The sequence below is a fragment of the Sebastes umbrosus genome, chromosome 8 (assembly GCF_015220745.1).
Source record: "Sebastes umbrosus isolate fSebUmb1 chromosome 8, fSebUmb1.pri, whole genome shotgun sequence".
In the NCBI taxonomy this organism is placed as follows: domain Eukaryota; kingdom Metazoa; phylum Chordata; class Actinopteri; order Perciformes; family Sebastidae; genus Sebastes; species Sebastes umbrosus.
Genome location: NC_051276.1, coordinates 7962196 through 7989660, shown reverse-complemented (window position 1 = coordinate 7989660; position 27465 = coordinate 7962196). Strand labels below are relative to the sequence as shown.

The 27465-nt window shown below is 40.0% G+C and overlaps 1 protein-coding gene across 2 annotated transcripts in view; it reads left to right on the top strand.

Moving 5' to 3' along the window:
- The first annotated feature begins 607 nt into the window (after positions 1-607).
- nr6a1a (nuclear receptor subfamily 6, group A, member 1a) overlaps positions 608-27465 on the top strand; it is a 101874-nt gene continuing 75016 nt past the window's right edge. Inside the window, exons 1-2 of one of the 2 annotated variants that reach the window (XM_037778250.1) lie at positions 608-1479; positions 24899-24946. In XM_037778250.1, the coding sequence (XP_037634178.1) occupies positions 1410-1479; positions 24899-24946 (118 nt within the window). In that variant the 5' untranslated portion in view covers positions 608-1409. Of the gene's footprint in view, positions 1480-1595; positions 1801-24898; positions 24947-27465 lie in introns of those variants that run through there. The other variant, XM_037778251.1, reaches the window with a different exon arrangement.

Here is a 27465-nt window from a genome sequence, read left to right as displayed (position 1 = left end):
TGGGGTCAGACCAAGTTGTGCTTTAAAAGTGAGTAATACAATTTTAAAATGTATTCTAAATTGTAGGGGAAGCCAGTGAAATATTATATATACATATATATATATATATGTATATATGTGTATATATATATATGTATATATATATATGTATATATGTGTACATATATACATATGTATATATATATACACATATGTATATATGTGTATATACATATGTGTATATATATGTATATATATATGTATATATGTGTATATATATGTGTATATATATGTATATATGTGTATATATATATGTATATATACATATATATACACATATATATTATAATATTATATACATTATATTCAGTATACATCAGCTTAGATTTCTAGGCCAATTTTACAATGTAGGTAGGCCTACATGTTACAAAAAAACCCCCTGTATATTTAAATGATAAAATATAAAATATAAAGTGTCATTTAACTGATGTTAACTGTTCATCAGAGTTGTTTTGGCGTACAGTGCCTATACTAGAGGGAGAGAAGTTGGAACAGGTCGTGTCCAGGACATACAATTATTTAATAGTTGCTTTTATTTAGAATAGGCTCAGTCTTTTTTTTTTTTTACACTCAGTAGCCTATATTCAGTAGAATGATGAAATGTTGAGTTCTCCTGTTGTTCACGTCATATGTGTCTGCCTTATATGTGTCTCTGTCATGTCCAGCTGTTTTTATCTGTTTATATATAATTTTATCTTTGTAAGGTGTCCTTAGGTCTCCTGAAAGGTGCCACCAAATAAAATGTATTATTATTGCTATTATTTTTATAAGCAACAAATTGACATAGCTATAGAGCCAGAGTCTGGTTTGTAACATCACACATCTAAAAAAAAAAAAAAAAAAAACACTACAGAAACTATGGCAGCAATCAACTTTTCATTTGCAAGACAAATGTGTAATTTCTTCATTCAAAAGTGACATAGTTTTGCTTTAACATTAGAACATCAACATTACATGCAGCCTAGTTAGGGCGCCAACTCTTCTTATTTTGTAATTGGATGAAAGAACTATCCTCCAACCCTCTCTCCAGGCCGTGAACGCAGCACCCTGGGGGTGTGGATCCACATCTTGTTCCCCGCTGACTGACTGACTGACTGACTGACTGGAAGCAGCACTGAGCTACATGATGGGACGGCGGTCCGAGCAGTGAAGCCAGCAGGCTGAGGACGGCGGACAAAGCAGCAGTGAAGCCAGCAGCTTTACTCACTTCAGACTGACTGCATCACGACATCACTGTTATCATCTCTACATCACCAGCATCATCAACAGTGTGCGGGGTGTTTTCTTCTCGTGGCGCTGAGAGAGAGAGGAGGCGACGTGTACACACCAGTGGGCTGACTGACTCTGGATCAGCCCATGAATGCAGGAGGATGGAGATAGAGCAGAAGAGGACGAATGGGTTCGACTACCCGGAGAGAAACAACGCCAAGTCCGTTAACGGTAAGCAAACACACCACATGTAGCCTGCTGTGTAACACCGCTGCTGCTGTCCGTGAATGCATCACACCTTTACCTCACCTCCCAAACACACAGCAGCATGGCTGCACTACATTATGATTATCAGCCCCTATCGGCGCATCCATCACTGCTGCAGGAGCAGAAACACTTCTCCAAACTCCTTCATGCATACAGGAGTGGAAATGATTAGAAGACAGAAAAGAAACAGACAAGAGTATTTTTTTTATCTGCTGAAATGAAGTTTTAGGACTACAAAACGCTGAATGGATCTCAACAAGTGGAGTGAATGGCCTGCTATATTGGGTAGGTGTGTGGGAGCGCGTTTTGTCCTGACATATAGGTGCTTTGGTTTGTTCCAGTGCTTTAATGCATCATGAATTGAATTGTTTGCTTGCTTCTTGAGCTGTGTGTGTGTGTGTGTGTGTGAGAGAGAGTTGGGCTTGCTGGGAACAGAGGTCGGAATGTTTTTATTTGGAGGTGGCCAGCAGTCAGGCTCTTGGAGATCGTAAAAGGTGAACTTTTGAACTTGGAGAACGCCCTGAAGCCATTAGAGCTTTTTAGTCCCCAAAATCCGGTGTTGCATGCGCGCGCTGCACAGGATGATGGAAACGGAAAGGAAAGGCGATAAATGGGCAAGATGGGTTCAGAGTTAATTAGACATGTTTTATATGTGGGCTGTTTCCACACTGACACTGGCTCTGCTGCGTAAAGCCTTTACACACACATGGAGAGGTCACTGCGTAAGCGAGAGTTTCCCCTCCACACAGCCCACTTCTTGATCAGTTTGCTTACATTGATTATATCTTCATATGTTCCATGATATTGTCCATCAGTTCCATCCAAGGCCCAAAAACCAAACCCCCCACAATGCTTTGCAGCAGTGTCTGTCCCATGCAGGCGCCAGTCCCACATCGTGATCCCATGCAGAGTGACTGAAGATTTATTGACATTTCCCCAGATTAGAATTCCTTTAACTCTGAGTCTGAGCACACTCACTGGGAGGGACATCAACTGTGGACTGTGTTTTCTCTGATCGGTGCGATCATGTGTGTCACTTGATTGTAGAGTTGCAACAGTTGACTTAATGAGCCTAATTGTAAAGATATTAGAAAGCCCAAAAAACGAAAAGGTGTTCTGTCCAAAAAGGTTTTTCTTGGCAAATTTTAACAATTACAAAAAAAAAAGACAAAAAAGAGAAAACTTAAGTAAATAAATTTAAAATGATTTTCAAAACCTTTAGATATTTTAATAAATGATAAATGCATGACTTTACACATCAAAAGTTCAAATCATTTATTACTGAAACAATTTGTCGATTAATCCATGCAAAAAAAAATAAACTCTTGCCATTTAATATATATATATATATATATATATATATATATATATATATATATATATATATATTAAATTTTCATCACACAAAAAAGGTATCCTCTACGAACAAACGTACAAATATACACAATCAAAGACGGAACATAAAACTCAAACATGCTTTGGTTCCAGCTTCACCAGCGTGACTATCTGCTGCCTCTCTGTTTGAATATTTTTTTTTGGGTTGTTATTTGAGACATTTTAGGCATCATCTATCGTAACAGCCATTCTCTTTTACTATTATCTGACATTTTATAAACTAAACGAGGAATCGATGAATTTCAATGAAAAGATTAATCAATAATTAAAATATTTTTTTAGTTGCAGCCCTAGTAACCTTAAATCAACAGTTTTAAAGATTTAATTATCTCTGTTATTTTCGCATCTGCCGTAGCAGAATATAACAAAATAAACAATTACATAAATAACTAAATACATAAATAAACAAGACACTTAATGGAACAAACCAAAGAAAGCTGAATAAGTTCTGAAAATATTTGATCAGCTCTTGAGGCTTAAGGATTTCATTTTGACATCATCAATTTGAGTAATTTGCAATTTCAGCATTTTTTTATTATCTCTAAAATATACGATTTACCAAATTAAGAGCTCTTTGTAAATTCACACATTGCCATGAATACAGTTCTTGTAATAAAATAAAGAGAAAGTGACACTTTTTTTATTTTCTAAATTTAATAATAACATCTTAATGAATCTGGGTGAGGAAGGCCTTTTTAAATAATGTGGAGCTGAAGTGAGTAGTCAATTGATAAGCCGATCAACAGAAAAAATAATCAGCAACTATTTTGATAATCAATTAATTCAATTAAATAAAGTCATTTTACAAGCAAAAAGGCCGACCCTTCTCCTAGTAGCTTTTCAGTTGTGATGATTTGCACTGACTTATGTGACGGTAAACTGCACAATTTTGGACTTTCGGGGGGGGGGGGGGGGGGGGGGGGGGGGAATAATTTAATGACGTCTCAATGGTCTCTCAGACATTTTTCACTATTTTCCTGACATTTTGTTGACCAAATCATGATTCAGTTCATTGAGAAAACAGACAAGGCAGATTTATTGCACATTTCAAACACAAGTTCTTTACAGGCAAAAAAAAAAAAAGCGTATATATAAGAAATAGTCGGCTGATTAATAAGTAAAGAATATAATCATTAGTTGCAGCCTCAGTGGAACAACAGATGTTATACAGATGTTAAAGTCCAGCTGGTTAACCCATCACTGACTGGTGAGAAGTGATGACTGTTAAAACCTTTCAGTCACCTCACATTGTTACATAGAAAACAAAGCAGCCATATAGCCTCCTTCCAGCTCCAGCTTCTCCACATAACCACATTTGAAGAACAAACTCAATTTCCATTGATCTTTGAATTGACCAGGATTCAAAGGATCCCTCCCACACACACACACACACACACACACACACTCTGCTCAGTGAAGTGTGCTTGTTTTAATGTAATTGAACTCAGTGGAAGAAGAAGGAGCAGAAACAAGGAGGAGGAGGAGGAAGAAGGCAGGTTGGGTGGAGGAGTCCCCTGTTTGTGTGTGTGGATCCATGTTTGGGCCTCGGGGGTTCGCAGGCTGGCACGGCAGGCAGGGCCGGTAGCCTGAAAGAAAGTGCTTTGTCAGCCCCTTGCTCCGGCCTGGGGGTCTGTCCTCTCCCCCCAGGGGCAGGGTGAAGTGGGTGGGGCAGGGACAGGATGCGAAACCCCCCGCCGTGACGCTTGAATGATGAGCCAGGAGGAGTACAGTAAAGGAGGAGGAGGAGGAGCTGCTGGTGGTGGTGTTGGTGGGTGGAGGGGACACGCAGGCAGATGTGATCCATCATGTCTTGTTTTCTTCTTCTTCCTAACTTGACTCCCTCCGCTATCAGTCGATCTGTGTCAACACCGGCACAGTGACAAGAGCTGCAACCCCCCCCCCCCAACACACACATCTAATGATAGCTGAGTTGTTAGTTAAAGAACAGACCTGTAATGTAGCTGTACCGTCCTAACAGAATGGAAATAATTGGGTGAAAAAGGGGGGCAGACATGGACTCGATCAATAAAGAGAGAAAAGCATTAACCAAAATTAACCTTTTTTGTACAGTTAAGATGAATGTTTGTTTTTTGATGGAGAAATATGTCATTTTCTTGGAATATCTTCAAAGTATAGAGTTAATGGCGATAAGAATCTGTTGCACACACAACAAATCAGAGCAACTAACAATTATGATTATTTTCTCAGTGAAACATTTGGTCTATGAAATGTAAAAAAAATGGTGAAAACCCCCCCCTCTGCTAATCAGTTTCTCAGAGCCTACGGTTTTGTGCGACCAACAGTCCAAAGAATAAGATATTCAGTCTATAATGAAATTATACAAAACAGAAGAGCAGCAAATTCCCCACATTTGGAAGCAGACAATGATTCTGCTTTATACCTCAAACTATTCTCAAAGTTGCCCATTACATTTTTTGCCAGTCGCTACAACAAATTAGTGGTGAAATTAGATTTTTCTTTTTTTTTTTTTTTTAAAACATCGATGTGTTACACACACAAGTAGGGCAGGTTAGTCTTAGATTATCAGGATTTAGATTTGATTCTGATTTGACTCTTCACCAAACAAATTTAATAGGTATTTTTAGTAATTTATCAAGTCTTTTTGTTCCTGTTAAGACTGAAGTTTTAGAAATAAAAAAAAAAGGATGTTTGAAAGTCTCGAGGATTCACGCTCGACTTTCAAAGTAAATCTAGCAGAGTCTCCTTTGTGTTCTCTCTCACGGCCTGAATTGGACCAAACATCTTCTAGAATATCTCTACAATTGATTTAGTTAATACTAAGTGTTGCTTTTACATTTTGTAAAGCAGTTTACCAAAGGTTATGTTTTTCCAATGCAGATCGATCTTTCTTCACTCAAGTGACAGGGAAAACGAGATAATGTTCTCCCGCTGCAATGACTAAACTAAAGGAAATTATCCCAATTGTATGCTAGTTTCAAACACATTGAAACCAAGGAGTAAATCTCTTTCCAAGATTTCACCAGATTGAAGAAAATTCTTCACCCCGGCTGATTAGCATTTCAAACAAAGTGATTTATCTCACAGCACGCTCCACAGCAGATGGTTTCACCATTTAAAGAGTACATTTTGATGAATGAACGGATCTTAAAGTGTGTTATCAGAGTGACGTCCTGTAAGTGCTGTAAACACAGTAAGACATCAGTGAAGGAAAAGAAATAAAACTTCAGACTAATCATTTGACCCCTGGTAGAAATTAGATGTACTTTATTTAAGTTGTATTGATCATCCAGGTTTCATTATAACGATGCATGAAAAAGAAAAAACAGCACGAAACCGTAATGTTTTTTTCTTACTGCTAAACAAATTCAGAGTAATAAGACAATAAAATATACTTTGATTTGGCAAAGAGGATTGACCTGATTGATTAATTGATCAAACTTTATTTTTAAGTTAAAATAAAAACATTAAAAAAATAAAAATTAAAACAGAATTTTACCTAAGTGCTTACACATTTGCAAAATATAAAAAAATGATTAATGAACATACTTAAGAAAACACTAATTTTACAAAACATTTGAAAATATTGATGCATTGAGCTATATTGTCACTTAACACACCCCAAATTTGTATCTGTATATGTTTCGTATACATATATGATATAATATTTTCATCATTTCTAATATAGATATCTATATATCTATATAGATATAGATATATAGATATCTATATCTATATAGATAGATATAGATATCTATACACTATAGATATCTATATCTATATATATATAGATATATATATTAGAAATGATGAAAATATTATATATATATATATATATATATATATATATATATATATATATATATATATATCTCTCATATCAGAAATGATTAGTGTCGTAAATTATTCTTTGGTTGGTTGAACGTTTCATTAGATGTCGTTGGTTGTTCTCAGTGATTTTTGATTGTATCGACTCAGACAATGTATTTATGGATATTTTCCATATGAGTAAATTAAAGTTTGTGTTTTTACCGCAAGATAAAAAAAAGAAAAATACCAGTGAGAATACAGAATGATCTTTCGATTTCAATACTAGACTTATCCTTCATCGTCTTCATCTTCACAGGAGAACTAACTGACTGACGTAGATTGTAGAAGGAACAAAGAGAAATATCGAATGTGTCAATTACTGGGATCATTGAATGTAGAGGAATGAGGCCAGTGTGTTGCTGAGGAAGGTCCTCCTCCATCTGAGAGGTCTAGAGGCTGAATGTCCTTCATCCTGATGCGGCTGTTTCCAGGCAACGTGTGTGTGTGTGTGTGTGTGTGTGTGTGTGTGTGTGTGTGTGTGTGTGTGTGTGTGTGTGTGTGTGTGTGTGTGTGTGTGTGTGTGTGTGTGTGTGTTGTGTGTGTGTGTGTGTGTGTGTGTGTGTGTGTGTGTGTGTGTGTGTGTGTGTGTGTGTGTGTGTGTGTGTGTGTGTGTGTGTGTGTGTGTGTGTGTGTGTGTGTGTGTGTGTGTGTGTGTGTGTGTGTGTGTGTGTGTGTGTGTGTGTGTGTGTGTGTGTGTGTGTGGTGTGTGTGTGTGTGTGTGTGTGTGTGTGTGTGTGTGTGTGTGTGTGTGTGTGTGTGTGTGTGTGTGTGTGTGTGTGTGTGTGTGTGTGTGTGTGTGTGTGTGTGTGTGTGTGTGTGTGTGTGTGTGTGTGTGTGTGTGTGTGTGTGTGTGTGTGTGTGTGTTCAGAATGAAGAGGGTCAGATGGTGATCCGACAACAGAACCGCAGCAGCCACATACAAGTCATTCTTCTCTCTTATCTTATCAGGACAACATTGAAACAATCACATCACATGGCAGTGTCAGTAGAGCCACATTAACACACAAACACTCAAACAGTTTAGGCACGAGCTGATCTTGGTTAATTTTTTCGACACTAAGGTTGTGCTCTGCTTTGTTCTGTTGTTTAAAAAATACAGATCCCCTTTTATTTGAGAAATATTTTGCGCCACAACTCATGGATTCGTCTACATCACGCTGCTCTCTCTCCTCTCGTCCATCTGCCATTTTTCCTTCAGTGCATTGCATGATGGTGTATAGTGCTTGGTTAGTGACAGGCGGAAGCCTCTTTGTCTGAAAAGTGAGGCTAATGCGGAAGTGCCTGAAACTTACGTTCTGTCTAATAGCCAGCAGGGGGCGACTCCTCTGGTTGCAAAAAAGAAGTCTGATTGTGTAGATGTCTATGAGAAAATGAGCCTACTTCTCACTTGATTTATTACCTCAGTAAACATCGTAAACATGAGTTTATGGTCTCAATCTCTAGTTTCAAGTCTTCTTCAATACAGCATGATGTTCATTTAGTAAATATATGGTCCTATTTAGAGTCAAATAGATGATAATGCAGGTATATTTTATGGCGTGGATACCTCGTGATTGACAGGTCGCATACCACGACGTTGTCCGGTCTGGGAGTTGTCTGTGTTTTTGTCTTAGAACTTTAACCCTTTCACAATGTGTTTTCAGTTCATGAAAGTTAATTGAAACATCAAAAATGTCTTTTTCAGCATTTTGTTGTACTTGGCTCCACCCTCTCGTGTCACTTCTGGTTGCAAAAAAACATGCCGACGGCCAAAATGCCAAACCTGGGTGATGTCAAGGTGACTACGTCCACTACTTATACACAATCTATGGCTATTGACACTACTTTTCACGATGCATTGTAGGATACTTTGAGTCCGCTATATAGCTTATAATAATTCTAACTTTACATTCTGACAGCACTATATAGTCCAATATATAAGGATTGATTTCGGACACAGCCAGGGTGAGCCTTAACTCTGAAATTCATCATTTAGTCTTTATGACTTTTGATGCCTTGTTTGCAAGCACTCACCAAGCTGTTCTCATTTTTCTTAGAATTTGTCAAATCAATAAATAATTGATTTGAAATCTTTCAGTCCATCTTTTTTTTTTTTAATTCCCTTTGCTAAACTAAACTTGCTGATTTAAGCTCACAGACATTTCTCTCATCCTCGCACTAATCTCAGAGCCCCCCCTTACCCCCTCTGAGGCTGCGCTTGTGATTTTTGTTGTTGTATGGACTGTGATGGACACGCGGGGGAGGTGGCAGGCAGTGAGCGCTATGGGAACGGTGACCAGGGTCAGTGGGATGTTGCTCTTGAAGCATTAATGGCCCGCTCTCCGCTGACCTCCACGTAACCCGGGAAAGTATTTACAGCCTCCACTTGATCCATGAGCTACAGGGCTGGGATGGCAGTGAGGCTGCTCTCTGAGATGTTTGCTATATAGGTTGCTCCTGCGGCACAACCCTGAGGATCTAACAGCTGCTAATGAGCTGCAGGGGAGGATGTGAGGAGGAGCTGCCATAAAGCATATTCTGAAGGGGGGATGCATTACAGTAAGTATCGGGGACAGTTGGTACAGTGAGACTGGCGATTGCTTTTTTTTTCTTTCTCTCAGGCCTCTGTGATATTCAACACGTAGCGCAGCCAGAGGCCATAAACGTCTTCAATTTGAGTTTGAATTTGGGTGGAGGATGAGTTTACAGGCTGCTGTAAAACACTGAACTTGGTATGTAAAGTAGCTTTCCTGTGAAACCGCAGCGCTGGAAGATGCATTTGTTGTTGGAGGGGGGTTATAAAAGAGCAGCTGAGGAGTTTCAGTTCAAACACGCTATTTCCATTTCAGAGCGGGAAACTTCTGTTAGCAGTCATAACGATTAGGTGTCACTTAACTTCCATAGTGGAACATTTTGAAGCTCACAAGTGATTTGTCTGGTGTATGGATGCAAAAAAAAAGGGTCCTTCCACGCTGAGAAGGGAAACTGTTGAAGATGAAGCGCAGTCATCCTCAGTGATTTACAGACGAAGCCCATCACCAGGCACCGCGGTCATTTCGCAGTCAACAGAAAAGACACACAGAGCTGTGCACATTGACTGTTTTAACAGGAATCTGCTAAACAGTTACTGTTCTCATTACCTTAACACACACACACACACACACAAACACACACAGTAATCAGCAAACATTCCCTGATTGCTCACTTGAGTTTATGTTTTTTTTAACGGCCGTGCGCTTCAATTGTGAAAGGGCTAAAGGGCAGAGTGTGTGCGTGCTATAGGGCTGCATTGCACTACTCTTTCCACCATCGATAAATCAGTGTATTTTTTCCAGCTTGTCAATTAATCATTTAGTCTGTAAAATGTCAGAAAACAGTAAAAAAAAAATGTCAGAGCCCGAGGTGACGTCCTCAGATGTCTTGTTTTGTCTGACCAACAATCCAAAACCTAAAGATATTCAGTTTAAAATGATATAAACTAGAGTAGAGAAGCAAATCCTCACATTGGAGAAGCTGCACTTAAAAAAAACAAACATTTTTTTGATTAATAATTCTCTGGCAATCAATTGATTAATTGACTAATCGTTTAGTGTATAGAGTCTATGTTTTAAATATGCCAACCCTCAGACTAAATGGCTTAGTTTAATTGAGGATGCTGTCGACATTTTTGTGTCGAGCCCAACAGAAGTGGAGGAGCCTCTCACATGTGGACAGCTGATGGTGAAGTTTTTCTTACAATTTTGCACCTAAAGTTTCAGTTTGAAGTTGATCAACACATGTTATTGGTATTGTTTCATTAGTACATGATGCAGTACATGATGTGTATTATTATATATTCCTATTTTTTATATTAGTATGCATTTTATAGTATGGACTTGGGACAGTTTCAGAGTCTGCTAGTAAGCTAACTGGACTGAAAAAGAAAGAATTCTGGTCATAATACTTAAATTAGATTGTAGGGATTATTCATTAAGAATATGACCATGGCATTATGGGAGTGAATACTGACCAATGTTCTGATAAGTAATATGAAAATAGGACTTTAAGTTTGCTGTCTAAAAACAAATGTGTAAAAGTAACAAATGCCTTTTAAAATTTCATCTAAAAGTGACCCATAGTTACTCGATATATTACAGATAAGCTCAATAAAATTCCAGTGTTTCACACTGAACTGCCATTTGTCAGACGTGATCAGAGGACCCCGAGATGCAGCTGAATGCAAGGAGCGTGGCGACACAGGGCAGATCCCCCTGGTTTGTTTTTGGTTGGTTTTGTAAGATGATTATTATCAGATGGCTGCTTTACGCCTCAGTTTGCAGAGTGCAGTACGCTCGCTGGCTCTGTGAGGCAGTAAAACTCTGACCCCTGGTATGATGAAAGGGAAGTTGCTCCTTTGAGCGTGTCAAGTGGCGGTGACGGAGCCCCCGCCCCTCTGACCACAGCGTGACCCTCAGCCCCGGCCGCCCGCCCGCCGGGATTAGCGCAGATAAAGACATACATTCATTAGCTTAACATAACACACACTGATGACTGCACTATGAAAAAGTCTGAGAGGCTATAAAAAGTAAAAAGCCTTCATCCCATTGTTTGATCCTGAAGGCTGCATTGTGGCCGTCACTGTAGCATCAAATGAAAAGACGGGTTGACTACAACTTTCAGTGGGTGTTCAATTGAACTCAAATATTCATCAATGATTAATCATATTTTCAGAAAAAGAGAAATTTGTCCTGGGCTTTTGTTATCGGCCGATACCGAGTACCGATCCGATACCAGTGTTTAATTAATAAGCTGTATGCCTCACTGTGTGGAAGAGACTGGGATCATTCTTTTGTGTCAGGCTTGATTTAAACATTGCTTTCCTAACTTTGTAAAACAAAATGTAACAAATGCATAGTTATAAATTTACTGAATTTTTATTTGTTATTAAAATAATAAATCGTACACTAGCAACTTGGTAAAAAAATCTTCAAAATTAACAGAAATTACGTGTAAACCTTTTTAATGCAGCAACAAATTGGTCAAAACCTAAACAGGAATTAAAATTCTAGTATATGATGTATATAAATATAGACTTTAATTAAAAATAGATCGATATCAGTATCGGTGCATCCCTAAAAAAAATCCAGTGCTAAATCATGTGCAATATTTCATATGTATTTTCCCCCATATTTAGCATATGGAAGTGGCTCCTTACTTCCATTGATTGATTTTGGCCCACGGTGGCTTATTTGTCGTTGTTTTCTGAAGTTATATATTGCCAGGTGATGCTCCTATAAGTACACAACAAAACTTGTAAAATATTCTTTTTTATTGGTTGCTTTTTGGATTTCTTCTTCTTTTTTTTACCTTCAAGTGCAGTTTGACTTATTTTGGAATCCACTCCAACATTTTGGGAAATAAACTTATTGGCTGTCTTTTTGAGAGTGAGATGAGAGGAAAGATCTATATCAGGCTTGTGTGTGTGTGTTCAGCGTGAAGCAGGAATCAGGATGTGGCTTAGCATGAAGGCTGGAAACGGCTCACCTGGCTCTGTCCAAAGAATCTTTAAAATTCACCTACTAATGCCTTCTTTGTTTCATCTGTTCACTAACGGACATGTAAAAACAAGAATTTGTGTTTTTTTAGGGGGAGTTTATCCATCCACCCAGCATTTCTCCACAGCCTCTGCAGTGCGGGTTGCCAGATTTTGGTTTTGGTCTCTTTACAGGAACAGCACTGGCAACGTCACTGTGATGACAAGACCACACCCGGTTGTTGTTCATCTAGAAATATTCTCAGAAATAGTCGCACAACATAACTCCACTCCACTTAAAACCACAAATAGTTTAATTTCTGTGTGTACGGATTAAACAAACAAGATACATGTTCATTACTGAGGTTTAGAGGTGCTGAGGTGTTTCTTTTCTCTGTGTCACACCAACCACATCCCGACTCCATCTCTCTACTTCACCATCGACATGAGACCGATATCAATCTTCCCGTCTCACTCTTGAAAAGAAAGCAAATGAGCATAATATTTCCCAAAATGATGAATTATTCCTTTACTTTAGGGACAAATTTCTGTGTATTTAAAAACATCTGAGCAACATGTGTTTGCAGTGATTTTGACTTGTACATCATGCAGATTTTAAATCAGTCTGAAAAGCTTTAGTTGTATATCCCTCCAAAAAGGCTGGAAAAGAAAGAAGCAAAATGCAGGGTATGTAGTAGAGTCCTGGAAAAGCTTTAAAATATCTCACCTCCAGGTGATCACACAGTGTGACTGACGCCTCTGCCGGTCAGAATGTGAGCCTGTGAGCTCGGAGACGTGTGAACTTGAGTGGTGTTCGCCGCGGGGCCGTGCGCTTTGTCAGCCCGAAGCAGCGGGGAGGACAGAGTAGACATTGTGCTGCGCTGTGTTACACACAGAGGTCAAGGGTCAGGTGTAGAGGTCAAAGGGATGACCGCGGAGCTGCCTGTGAAGCCAACACTTGAGTTCCTTCACAATCTGTCATACGCGGTATCAACCGTGGAGCTTCTGAGCTAAAGACAGGCTGCTAATCAGAACCCAGACTGGTGGTTATTGAAGAGGGGGGCTCATAGAAGTGGTTGTAAGTATAGGCTCCAGTGTTTGATTTAAGGTTTACCTGTAGAACCAGGTGTAAGGGACATTGACCCCGTAAAAGGACCAGTAAGGCTTTGATAGCAGCCGGCTAGATAGAGTGATCCAGCAACAGAAGCCCCCCTAAAGCCAGGTGGTCGCATAACCGTGGCGACGTCTCCCCTTCTCCACTTGGTCCTTCTAACCCCATCTGCTCCTTCAAGGCTGTCGGAGGCAAACTGAAACTCCTTACTGTCATGCTTGGGTGTCTCCGTTGGAGGGGGAGGGGGGGATGGATCGAGTGGTGCCCAAGGGGTAAAGCAGCCCACTCTGCTCTGACCTCTCAGCAAGCCACCGAGTGGAAACAATGATCTATCTGTGGCTGCTGCTTCCTCTCATCCATCTTACAGTCGGGAGGGGTGATTGCTTGATTGATTGATTGAGTGAGTGAAAAGCTGACGTCACAGAAAACCCACAACTGTAATCTTACAAAACATTTCCCATCTGTGCTGCTGTCCTTACTGCATCAGCCATCAGTCAGTGGCTGCTTACACAGACGGGGAGTGTAGTGACAGGCTGTGAGAGATGTTCAGGACATTTTTAAACCTTTGGATTTAAATTTTCTGAAGTTTAAAGCTTCTGTAGACGGAGCTCTTTGAATGCCCCTGAGCCGGGAATCTAAAATGCATCACTCAAATGTTCACTCAAATGTTAAACAAGAGAAATCCCCAAAAGCTTTTATCATGATCTGGCTACAGGTTGAATCATTACTTATTGGATTGTATCCATCAAAAATGACAAAAGCAACATTTCAGCTAATCGATACTTATCATACAAAACATATAGTTAAAATGGCTTACTGTAAACATTTAATATGAAAATACTAGGGCTGTTAATCAATTAGAATAATTCATTGTGATTAATCGCATATTAATCGTAAAGTTTTTATCAAAATGTACCTTAAAGGGAGATTTGACAGGTATTTAATACTGTTATCAACATGGGAGTGGACAAATATGGTACTTTATGCAAATGTATGCATATATTTATTATTGGAAATCAATTAATGACACAAAACAATGACAAATATTGTCCAGAAACCCTTTGAAAATGTCCATGCCAGTTTTTCATCCCCAAAATTTAGTGTAACTTTGGAGCGTTATTTAGCCTCCTTCACGACAAGCTAATATGACACGGTTGGTACCAATGGATTCCATAGGCTTTGGTTTCATATGATATCAGTATCTTCACTCTAGCTTTAAAACTGAGCCCTCTGGAAGATCGATTGCATTAAAAAAAAAAAAATAGTGGCGTTAAAACGAATTAGCATTAACGCGTTATTACGTTAACTTTGATAACCCTACTTGTCATACAAGAAATAGTTAAAATGGCTTACTGTAAATATTTAATATGATACTCCTCTCGGAGTATCATATCCTAATAATCTGACTGACCAATGAGTAACGAGTCTTATATGCATCAGATGTCATCTGCCGTTGCTAGGTGCAACCGCTACCACAGCTTCACATTGATCACATTGATTGAGGAAATATGCAATAATTAGTCTCAGAATAAACACCGCAGCTCCTCAAGTCCCGAGTACATTTGCCCGTGTCTCGCTTCCCAACTGCTGCTTGGTGAAGTGAAGGGGGTTAGCCCCGAAGTGAGCATCAAGACCGTCTCCCCTGTGCTTCCCGACCACGGTGGAGTCTGAAGCAGGAAAGTTATCGTGCTATGTTAAGACTAACATTTGAGGCTGTGGGCATGTTCATAGTTGTCATGGGATGCAACCCAGGTCAGGTCTGTTTAACAAAGTAACACAAACCATTGCCTGTCCACTGTGCAAGTGACATAGGTCAGTAAAATAGGACAATAACATTTTCAACAAATGTTTTAAAATAGCATGATTATATTGTTGAATTTATTTATATTAATTAAAGCAGTTCCACAATTATTTGGCTCAAACGTAGCTTAACCTCGTCATGTGATTTGCTACTTCAGTACACTTAAAGGCGGCGATGCAGAGGTCTGGACCAGGCTACTGGTATCTTGGCCAGGTTCTGAGATATTTGTCTCCAAAGTTTCTGCTACAGCAACAAACACAAAAACAAAACTCCCAAAACCGTTTCTTAAAACACAAATGTGTCTCTGTTGAATTTTAGAAAATGCTTTTTCAATGTTGTGAACACCACAGACGTAATCCAATTTCACATCCATGGGGGTGGAGGCAGAAATGTCAGAGACCGATATCTCAAAACCTGGACAAACTAGAAAAGTGCACTCAGTAGAGTCGGGGCTTTCCACAAGGATATGGAGTAGGAAAGAAGTAGCAGGTCCAGGGGGGCAAGCCAATAGTTTAGTTTACCAATAATTTAATTTAGATATTTTGTTATCCAAATGAAAATCTAATACTAATTCCTCTTCTTATTAAAATCTCGAGGTCCACAATAATGATTTGGCTCTGCCTGCAGTGCCTTGTATGTGATTCAAAGAGTTGTAAAGTCAGTGTATAACAGCAGTGATCTGAGCTGGTAGTCTGGTTTTAGTTAAAAGTCAGGCTGCCAAGCTTTGAACAAAGGAGAGAAGTGAAGTTAAAAAATGATTTATTTACACATGAAAACTCATTTTGATGTCAAAACACACCGATTCTTATGGAAAGAGTTTTTGTCTCTCTATTAGTTCCTCAGTCAAAGAGGGACTGAATATCCTATTAATGGGGTTATTCACGGTAACAGGGACACACAGTGGAGGGTATCAGAGGTTCAAAGAACCAGTTTGACCTCACTAAGGCTTCAATGGCCTCATGGCCAATAGCCAGGACACTCTGGCATCTAAATTCATCTGCCGCTAAACCGGCCCACTGACTCCTCTCACTACGTCTCCGTCATCATTTCCTCTCTCTGTCCTTTTCGGCTGTTTGGAGCCAGAGCCTGCAGTGTGACGTGATAGATGGTGGATGTGTGGTTTGTGGAGCTGAGATAAGAGCCGGGCTGGCCCAGGGCTGGCCAGGCTGGCAGGTAGAGGCCGGCCTACTCGGATAACAGGCTGGCGTTGCCCTCCGCTGGCCATGCGGAACCAAGGCCATCTGGGACAGAAGAGCAGGGACAGTGATGGACTGATATAGGGGCTGCATGACTGTTGGGGAGGGATTCCTGGGCCGCGCTAATGGCTTCAGGTTGAGGATTTCAGAGGGGCGGAGGACTTGGTGTGCCTTCAGTTGCATGTAGATGAAGCCTCTACATTGTGGCCTCGTGCACCAACAAGTCCAGCCATATGGCACTTTCTAGAAAGGAATGTGGCTACTTGCTGACTACAGTGTCGTGCAAATACTCCAACCACAACTGGAGTAAGGTTTATTTGGACCACACTATAGTAGAATGTATTGTAAGTAGGGCTGTCAATCAATTAAAATATTTAATTGCGATAAATCTTACATTTTTTATCTGTTCAAAATGTACCATAAAGGGAGATTTGTCAAGTATTTAATACTCTTATCAACATGGGAGTGAGGAAATATGCTGCTTTATGCAAACGTATGCATATATTTATTATTGGAAATCAATTGACAACACAAAACAATGGCAACTATTGTCCAGAAACCCTCACAGGTACTGTATTTAGCGTAAAAAATATGCTCAAATCATAACATGGTAAACTGCAGCCCAATAGGCAACAACAGCTGTCAGTGTGTCAGTGTGCTGACTTTACTATGACTTTGCCCCAAACTGCATGTGATTATCATAAAGTGGGCATGTCTGTAAAGGGGAGACTCGTGGGTACCCATAGAACCCATTTTCATTCACATATCTGGAGGTCAGAGGTCAAGGGACCTCGCCAAAATTTAGTGTAAGTTTGGAGCGTCATTTAGCCTCTCTCTTTTAATATGATGCCATGTGATGGCTTTAAAACTGAGCCTTCTACAACCTCTGAAAGATCGAATAGTGGCGGAACCTGACGTCCGTCTGTCAGATTTTTCAATAAGTTAATTAAAAATCGCAAGTTGTGTTCATGCGTTAAAGAAATTAGTGCCGTTAAAACAAATTGGCGTTATTATCGTGTTAACTTTGACAGCCCTAATTGTAAGAAATTTTGGAGGTCCTTCCAGTCCCTGTAATTTTAGGGACATTCTCTTTTTCTTCTGTGTTTATACCAGTAAAGAACAAATGATGAAATCATGCTGGAAAAACCTGCTGATTTGGGGTAGTGTCTTGAATTAGATGAACAAATTAGAGCCCAGTTCTTTTTTCATACTCATAATTCCCAATATTCATATTTTCATTTGAAAACCAATTGCATAATATTTTTTCCGTTGGTCAAAGGTCCACTCCGTGTGTATAAATCTTAGGAAAAGAAGACAAAAAAAGAGAGAAGAAAGAGTAATTAAAAAAAAAAAAAAAATACATATTCACATACAGACATTGATAAACAGACCTCAGCAGGAGAGTGCACCTCAGTTATACAGGAAACATCTGTATGTACATTTTGAAGCTTAGATTTTGTTTACTCCACCTGATCCACCATTTAGTCTTTAAAACGTCAGTAAATATTGAAAAATGCCCAACATTCAGTGTGACTTTATCAACTTTCTTGTTTTCCTTAAACAGCACTTGAAAACCTAAAAATATTCAGTTTAATGTAATATAAAATATAAAAAAACACAGAAACTCTGTGAAATTGAGAAGCTGGAACTACAGAATGTTTAGTATTGTTGCTATATAAATTACTTATACGATTATCAAAATAGTTACAGATTATCCACCAATTCGTTCAACTCTAGCCACCATTATTACTCTTTTCTGAGAGTTTTTAGATTGTTCTCTTCCAAATCCAAATTGAGGGGATAGATTGTGCTGTACGCTGTAAAGTCCACTCTATATATATATTTTTTAAATAGAATTTTAGTGCTCAAGCAACTGTTGACATGTCACAGGAGGAAATGCACAGGTGTAAATAATAAAAGGAATGATGATTTGAAGATGTCACCTTGGGCTTCAGGCTCTTTTATTGTAATTATTTAGAGTTTAACAAAAACATAATCAATGGATATGAATCAATCGTTGGTCTTCTTACTGGAGCCACAAAAGTCCAAATTTGGGCTTACTGCGACGGCCTGAGACAACTGTCAGTCAGCAAACATCTCCCAAATAGGTCCAAGGAAACATGTTCAAACTGCTTGTTCTTTACAACCAACAGTCCAAAGATATACAGTTTAATATCATATATGACATAAAAAAAGCATCAAATCCTCACATTTAAGAAGCTGGAACCTGAGAGTTTATTGGCATTTTTCCCTTGAAAACTGAATTAAATTATGAATTGATTATCAAAATAGTTGAGAAATAATTTTTTCTGTTGTGTATTGGCAAGAATCTGGCGATACGATGCGTATCGTCATACAGAGGTTAAGATTAAATATATTGTGATATATATCTTTTTTAAATCTAATTTTAAAACTGTCAGTTTAAAGCACACACCACCATATTCATAAAATTTGAGCAAAAAAAACATTAAACATCATAGCACTACTTTTTTTGCAATCTGAACCACTGTCTGACAAATCTTTGCACGTAAACTATTAATTAAAAATTGACGGTGTTTTTGAGAATCTATACAGTATCACAAAATATAATAATGCAATATATTTTCTCACACCCCAGTCGTCTATCTGTTTCAGCTCTAAACCCAAAACATCCTTTTAATCTGACTGATATTTGAGACCGTAATCTAGGTAGCAGCCATTAGAGGAACTGCAGCATATAGTTCCAGTTTTGTATTTGGTGAGACACGGTCGGCTTGCCTCCACAGGCAGTGATTATCCGGCCAGATGAACCGGAGCCATGGACTAAATACTTCAGAGTTCACATAAACTGCTCGGAACGTGAATCAGGGGTTGAATCACCACATGAAATAAAGAAATGATTCACTTGCTTACGCTTGCTAAATGCCACTTTCCATTCAGTTCTGACTGCAAGAGCTCTGAGCTGCCTGTGATGAGGGGCTGATTGATACAGTACTGAGCCACTTGTGGTAAATGCCATATTGGGTATGCATAGCATGTCTCCATCCACAAGGAGGGATTCAAAGGGGGGACAAGAGTCGGGTGTGTTATTTTGATGGGGAGCTGATTGCGTCGGAGGTTGCAGAGGTTTTAGAGGTGAAAGGTTAAAGATGCAGCCTTTCTTTGTCAACACACAATGGGCCGCGGCGGAGCAGGCTCCGGCTGTATTGGCTGCTGCTGGAAGCCTTCCCGGCCTCGGGCTATAATGGTCAATAAACTGTCACGAGGATTAGCAACAGAGACCACACACTGGAGAGCTCCATTCTTCTCTAGTGCTGGTCCATTATCAGAGAGCTGCACCGCAGCCTTGCAGTATGGACTGAAACAAGGTTTAATCCTCATCCCAGAAATTGCCACTATTAAGGGCTGACCAGAAAGCAGCAGAGAGAGAACATTGGAAAATGATGCGTGGGAGGACTGACCAGTAACCTCACAGCGTGTCATTGTAGAGACTTTGGCTTTCTATTGAAAGATAATTTCAGCGGGATGTTGACCATTTTCCAAAGCATGCTGTCGAGTTTTAGATGCAGGCATCATTTCAGAACAGTATGAACATTGTGTTGTGGCGACTTGAAACTTGCTTGAGTTGGGTAATCCATCAGAGCATAACCACTCAACACTAACTAATATATAATGTCTGTGGATTATCCAGAATAACAGGGACACAGCTGGTGTATTTCTTAAATGTAATTTGTATTAGCCATGCTATAGCATCATGTCTCTAGGGATGGCAATGTTGATCTGTAAGTCAGCCCTCCACTTTGGTCCGGACTGAAATATCTCAACAGCTAATAATGGATGAACTTTGGTGATCCCCTGATTTTTCATCTATCACCATCAGCGGGTCTAAGTTTTAGTTTGTCAAATAGTTTGGCTAATGACCAAGTACCTGTTAAAAACTTATGGCATTCACCCAGCTGTATATTTTTCTTAAGGGCTAATTTGAAAACTAAGATGCGTGCTAAAAGCTGAACCAAGATAATGAACATGGCAAAGATTATACTATGGAATACTGTATCATTCAAATAGGTGTGCTTCAAAATACAGTCTTGTACCTGTAATCTTAATGTTAGGTCTCTGCCTATACATTTTGTTATGTAAGTGTATGCATTCATTTTCATGCCTGCAAGCTTAATCTTACAAGCCATAGGACAAGTTCACAGGTGTGCAGTCACAGACTTTTGACATGTTTACTACATGGACAGGTTCTAACACATGAACGGAGGATTCACACTTCACAGGAGAGAGAGAGAGAGAGACATTTAACCTCTGACTAATCACTTTTTTTAACCCCTTAAAACTCTGCCGGCCCGCCGGCGAGCCCTGCCGCTATTCTGTCTTTCACAGGTTGTAGCGGGCTCAGTTTTCAAGGTATTGGGGATATACTGATATTACGTGAAAACCTAAGAAATCCATTGGTACCATGTCGTGCTGACTTGTCGGGAAGATCGCTAAATAACGCTACGAAGTTACTCTAAATTTTTGCGAGGAATAACTGGCAATTCTTGCAGAAATCTCCAAATGTCAAGATTTTGATGCCAAATCACAGCATGGCTTTTTCCTTGGTGTTCCTCAAGGTCTTTGTGTCTTAATGTGGTATTCTGGAGTGATTATTGATAATTGAGGGATTCTTTTATCAATTGATTAATAGCGCAGCGCTTCCGTTCCCTACGTGAACCCACGCGTCGCAAATACCCTGGCGTTGTGCCGTTATGAATCTCCCAGAAAACTGTACCATACCGCTACTTTTTCAGCGCTACAATGTCGCGGTGAAGCGTCAACCAATCGTGTTTTTGTTTCACTCTGTTCTGTTCCATTTAAAAAATATGCCTTTAGTCTGTTTCAGTGCTATTTAATGACATGACTACTTCAAGGAGCGCTTGAGCAACACTTCAATGGCGACTCTGCAGCAATGTCGCTGGCCGTTTTTTTGCTTTGTCACTAGTAGTGTGAACACAGCATTAGTCTTGTTAATTGCTGTGAGCAGCACAAATGAAATTCCGTTCACCTTCGAGACGGATATCTCAAAACTTGATCAAATAAACTGGGCCATATGCACACTTAACTGCAACAAGCATCGAATGACCCCTCACATGCCGTATGATGACTCTTTTCGAGTGCAAACTTACTGGATCCTGTGCAATAATTACATTTATTCTAGTGCAATAAATACTTTTAATATTTTAGAACCTTAGTTGTCGGCTGTGGATGTTTGTTTGCTGAAGTTGTTTTGTTTTTGTGGTGTTTTTCTTGTCTTTTAACTGCACTATTCAGGAGTAGCGTTCCTAATTTCGTTGTATTTTGCACAATGGCATTAAAGGCTTTCTATTCTAAAAGCCAAAGTGAGAAAATATATTTTTGGGGGATTTAGGTGAGCTGACCCTTGAAAAACAGACGGCATGCTTTGAGAGCAGTAATTTAAAGTAAATATAAAGCAATAACATGGTCCTAAATTGATAGTTGTTAAACGTATAGCAGTAAAGCTAAGTAATATCTAATTGGTAGCTGGTTGAAATTGACTCAAGATTACAGATTAACTCGGTGAAAGAAAAAGTGATGTGTTCACTTGTGATCTTTTTTGTAAATCTCACTTCAAAGCTGTGACATATCTCAGAGTTTCCGTATCATTGACGCGAGGGGCACTCGCAGACATTCATCCTTGAGTCCGCATGCGTGTTCGTGTGTCACACACGTCAATATAAGTGGGTGTCTGTTCAGGGGAGGGGGCGACAGAGGCACGTGTGTGTTGGAACACAGCTTGTGTGTGTTGGTGTATGCTCCAGGGAGAACATATGCTGGTGTTGACTATGGGGTAGGAGGTAGGAGGGGAAGGGGGGGGAGGGGGCAGCTGGCGTGTGTCGGGTCAGGGGTCTACAGCTGTTGATAGCAGGGTGGTACACTGACACAGATAGGGGGATCTGATGCACCGACAGCCCACACGCCGCACCCGTCTGGACTGATGTGAGTGAGCGATGGAGCTGTGCCGGGGCGCTGTGTAAGTGAGAAGCAGGCGTTGTGTCTCCAGACGCCGGCCGCACAGATGGCCGGGCTGCTGATGGAGGCGAGATGGGGGGAAATGAAGAGGGTATAAAATAAAGCTCAGACAGCAAGAGGGTAACCAATATGAAGCAAACAGATTGTACGGGGTTATGGTTAGACCCGTATGGTAGTCAGATGATATCAAGTGCTGTATTAAAAATCTAATTTGGCCCTGTCGGTGTGGTCCACATCTCTTATTTATGATGCACATTGATTGATTCAGTAGTTACTGTGCAGTTGATTAATATTTCACAGATTGCCTATGAAAAGCCATTAACCTAAAATAATTCTAATGACAGTTTGATAGCCCCTACTTATGTTGTTTGACATAGAAATGGTCACATTTAAATGGACTATTGTGCAAGTGTGCTTGTTGCTTTCCTCCAACTTATCTTATCTGCTTCCACTGTGATTAAGATTTGGTTAGGTTTAGGTAAAAAAGAAAATACTTGATTAAAATTACTGAAATATTGTCATGATTAAAAGGAACCGGTGTTGACTGTTCACAGCAGGCTAGATGCGAACAGTGGTCTTCACTGTCAACACCGTGTATATATATATATATATATATATATATATATATATATATATAGACTCTGGCTCCAAATGATGTCAAAATCTCAAGGTGGTGGCTCCCGTATCCGGCTTTGGCTTCACTTTTGTACAGTTTTGTACAGTGGGAGGAAGTGGAGACCCGTCATCCTAATATATATATATATATATATATATATATATATATATATATATATATATATATATAGTATAGTGTATATATATATATTTATATATATATATAGTATAGTGTATATATATATATTTATATTTTGACATCATTTGGAGCCAGAGTCTGCTCAGTAGTGATCGGGGGGGCTATAGAGCCGCAGTATATAGGTCCCGCCCACCCTCCTGCCCAAGCCCCTGCCCAAGCCAATCACAAGCAGAGCACAGCTGCAGCTTGTTAGCGCGAGCCACCTAGCTGCTACGTTAGCACCACAGTAGCTTTTGGGCTACAAAGACACAACAAACAACCATAATATATCTATAACTATATTTATGATCAAATTGGCACATGTTCTATTACACAGACAGACTGGTGACGGTTATGGAAAGTTAAAGTTACATCTCCTCTCTTGTACAATTCCAAAGCCTCCGGCTCCACGAGTGCTTCACTCAGAGCAGTTGTCAATCACGACGTCAAACCCCCTTTTAGCATTAAATAACTAATTGAAACCAAACTTATCAGAAACATGAGCACTTGAACATCCATCAGCATGATGAGAAGAACTACTTAAAATGACAGAAACCATCTTTGGGAAAAATATATTTGACGTGTAATTTAGTTTGGCTCATGTCCCATCCATTAACATGGAGGGTGATTTATGACCTATACTGCAGCCAGCCACCAGGGGGCGATAGAGATGTTTTGGCTTCACTTTTTGGGAGCTGTCATGTCGTCCATCTTTATATACAGTCTATGGTCAATACCAGACACTTTTTGAGCCCAGCCACCCACAGAGACAACAAAATGCTACATCCATCTTTGCTTCTTAGTGACAACAAATTACTCACACAGCCACAAAGGTTTGCTTGTCAGGAAGACATATACATAAATCATTTTAAGTGTTGGCCAAGTGACTAATGCTGTAGTTTTTCATCTGCTGACAGTCTTAAAGGGCCAGGGTGTAGGATTTTTGGGGGATCTGTTAGCAGACCTGGACTATAATATTCATAACTTTCATTAGTGTATAATCACCTGAAACTAAGAATTGTTGTGTTTTTGTTAGCTTAGATGAGCTAGGGCTTCAACTACCGATTATTTTCATTGTCCATTAGTCTGTTGATTATTTTCTTGATTAATCGATTAGTTATTTGGTCTATAAAATGTCAGAAAAATGTTGATCAGTGATTCCCAAAGCCCAAGAAGATGTCTTCAAATGTCTTGTTTTGTCCAATTCAAACAACGACTAACTCCAAGATATTCAGTTTACTGTCACAGAGGAGTAAAGAAACCAGATAATATTCACATTTAAGAAGCAGCGGTAAATACATAGAACAACATGCTAACTGTTGTTTCTTTGTTTGTGATAATTCACTTTTTTAAATGCGTCATCATGTGTCTAGATTGCCTTAATCTTCACGGCTCATCAGATGTGGCAGAATTGCAAACAGGAATTCACAAATACTTCCTTTAGTTCCTGGAACTATTTGGTTGAAAAAGGGCTATTTATACCTTCATTTGCCATGGTTCATCATGCAGCGGCGTTGATTCTTGATATGTTCCCGATCTAATGTTTCAAAGACCAATGCATGTATTGTGTTATTCTGTTAAAATAAAAAATTAACTCCCTTTCCTATTTGGTTGCACTGTCCCTCGGGGGCCACATAATATGCATCTTAAACCTCTAAAATATTGATTGTGTTTCCAGGGTTCTCTCTCTGTGGAAAAACATTCAACCGCTAACCTGTGTGTCTTTTTCTTCCAGGCTTTTACAGTGACCACCCGTTGGAGTCTGAACAGAACGACAGCATGGGTGAGTTCTCAAACATGCATTTATTCTCAGATGGGAACTTACAGCTCAGTCTGTATATTTTTTTTAGCACAGTACATTTTAATTGACTTCACTGCTTCACACTTTTTTTTTTTTCACCTTCATGCTTTAGTCACTGAATTGCAGTGTAGCACTACTGTAATAGGGAAACATTTTTTTTTCTCTGTTCACACTACAGTCAGGGTCAGTTTTACTTTCTGCTATTAAATGAAATCATGATAGTAGCTCCATCTAGTGGTGAAGTACAGACCAGTCATTTTATTGAATGGTTTATAATTCCCTGTGAAATCCACAAGAGGGGAGTATAAACCCAATAATAACGGAGCAGCTTCTTCCTTAAGCATGAGTCAGCTGGCTCTTCAGCTGTTACAGGGAAAAACTGTGTGTGTGTGTGTGTGTGTGTGTGTGTGTGTGTGTGTGAGAGAGAGAAATAAAAACAAGATGGTAAAAATTAAATGTCTACAAGCAGTTACAGATTTCTAACAGGATTATTACATCTTTCTGTTTTCTCTATTTGTTCCATTGGGTCGATAGCCTCAGTCTTTGTAGATGTGTGAGTGGTCCGAGAACCTCTTAGTGAAACAACGGTCACGCCATCATCAGAAGTGGCTCCGCATTAAACCTAAAACGTGAGATCTAATAATGTGTGACTCTTGGCACCAGAGGAAACTGGGAGCTCCAGGGCCAGGGGTGAGGCAATGGTCCAATGTTAAGTTCCAGGTTCAGGCGAAGTTCACTTGGGACTCCCCTGGCTGCCATCGCAGTGCCAGGTGGCACCACGGGGGGGTCAGAGGTCGGACACAGTTCAGAAAATGCTGACCTCGCCGTGACTCTGTGCTGACCTGATTGTGTGCAGCTCTCCTCCGGCCTGGGCTTTCTCATCGCTCCCTCTATAAACTTGCAAGAGGAGAAAGGAGGAGGAGGAGGAGGAGGGGGGCTCGCTAAGAAGTAAGAAGGAAGCCGGAGAGGAACTATTAAACCTGCGCGCACACAGTGAATGGCCGCCATTGTTGCATGCTGCAGGAGGAGGCGTGGATTTATGAGGCTGAGCCTGATTGGGTTGTAAACTTGACGAGGTGGGCTCGCGGCCGCGGCCACTCGCTCTCTCCTCTGTTGGCCCTATTCTCCTCCCAGGATGCCTCGGTGCATGCACTGGGCAAGGGTGATGCTGGGGTCAAGGGGGGCTGAGGCAGGGCTTGTAAATGCTCTGACAGGGGTGGGAATTCAGAGACCCCCATTCAGTGACCAAAAAACCCAGGTCAGGGGCCAAATAGCTGAGTTAGCAACAGCTGTTTCCAACACAAGTCCCTGTAGATGAAGTCCTAACTCGGATATCTCAAATAAGGAAGTTATTTTCTCCTCAACCTCCTTCATCTGAATCTTCCCCCCCCCGCAAACTTGGAGCATCCGTCGCCATCTTCATGAACCTGCAGATGGTGGTCATTTATTGGGCATTGATCTGTAGTTTCATAGGGTTATAAACCGATGGGAGTGCAGTGTCCTGGGCGACCATGTAGCTCTTTGGGTGGTGGTAAAAATACAGGAGTCCATAAATGTAGCTGTAGCTGCACACTTAATTCACTCACACATCCATTTGGATCAATTATTAAAGATTCCAGTTTATCATACTGGATATAAAATCATTGTTTAAGGCTTGCAGTTTAGCTTGTTTTCTTAAGGATTCAATTAAAGTCTCTTGAGTTAAATAATCCTTCATATTAAACCTGTTGTGTGACCTGTATCAGGACATGTTTTGCCTCTTTGGCTCCTCCTCCGGTCAGCGCTGGGCTGACCTGGCTCTGTCATCCTTTTAAACAGCTCCCCCCCTCCCTAAAGTCCAGCTACACGGCTGACCAATGGCTGCCGAGCAGGTCGCCACCGGGGTTATAAGGGTTCTTTGGTGACTACCTCTCTTCCGTGGTTAATCATTACCAGCTGAGGACGAGACTTTCTCTCCTCAACTTTGCCCCCGAGTGGTTTCACTCACTAGATCTACATGCAATTTTCAGTTTCTTTTGCAGTAAACTTTAACAAGCATCTCTTGGGATATGTACACACAGTAGGTATGGAAGTATATAGGTTGAACAATAAATGTTATATATATATATATACCCTTCAAAGTTTTCCGTTCTATGTCATACTGGATAAGGAATGTGGATGATTGGTTTCCAGTTAAAAGAAGCATATTAGGCGAGGAAGGGATTTTGATTATGTCTTGCAAGACTATTTAGTTTCATTGGTCATTCATCTGTCATGAAACCCCACCCCTCATAAATCAGCACAAGCAGCCAAGGCCTCCTGCAGTACTGCACGTTCCAGGCCATAAGGGGGCAGTAGATCCATGCCGGACCTACATGTGATGTATGCTCCCACGTGCCACCTGGACCCAGTGAACTCAACACCCATATGGAACTACTTGGCTGGAGCCCATCACATGCCTTTCCTTTGTCCTCACATAACCGGGTGCTAACTTCATATGCCTGTTGTCCAAAAGTCATTTC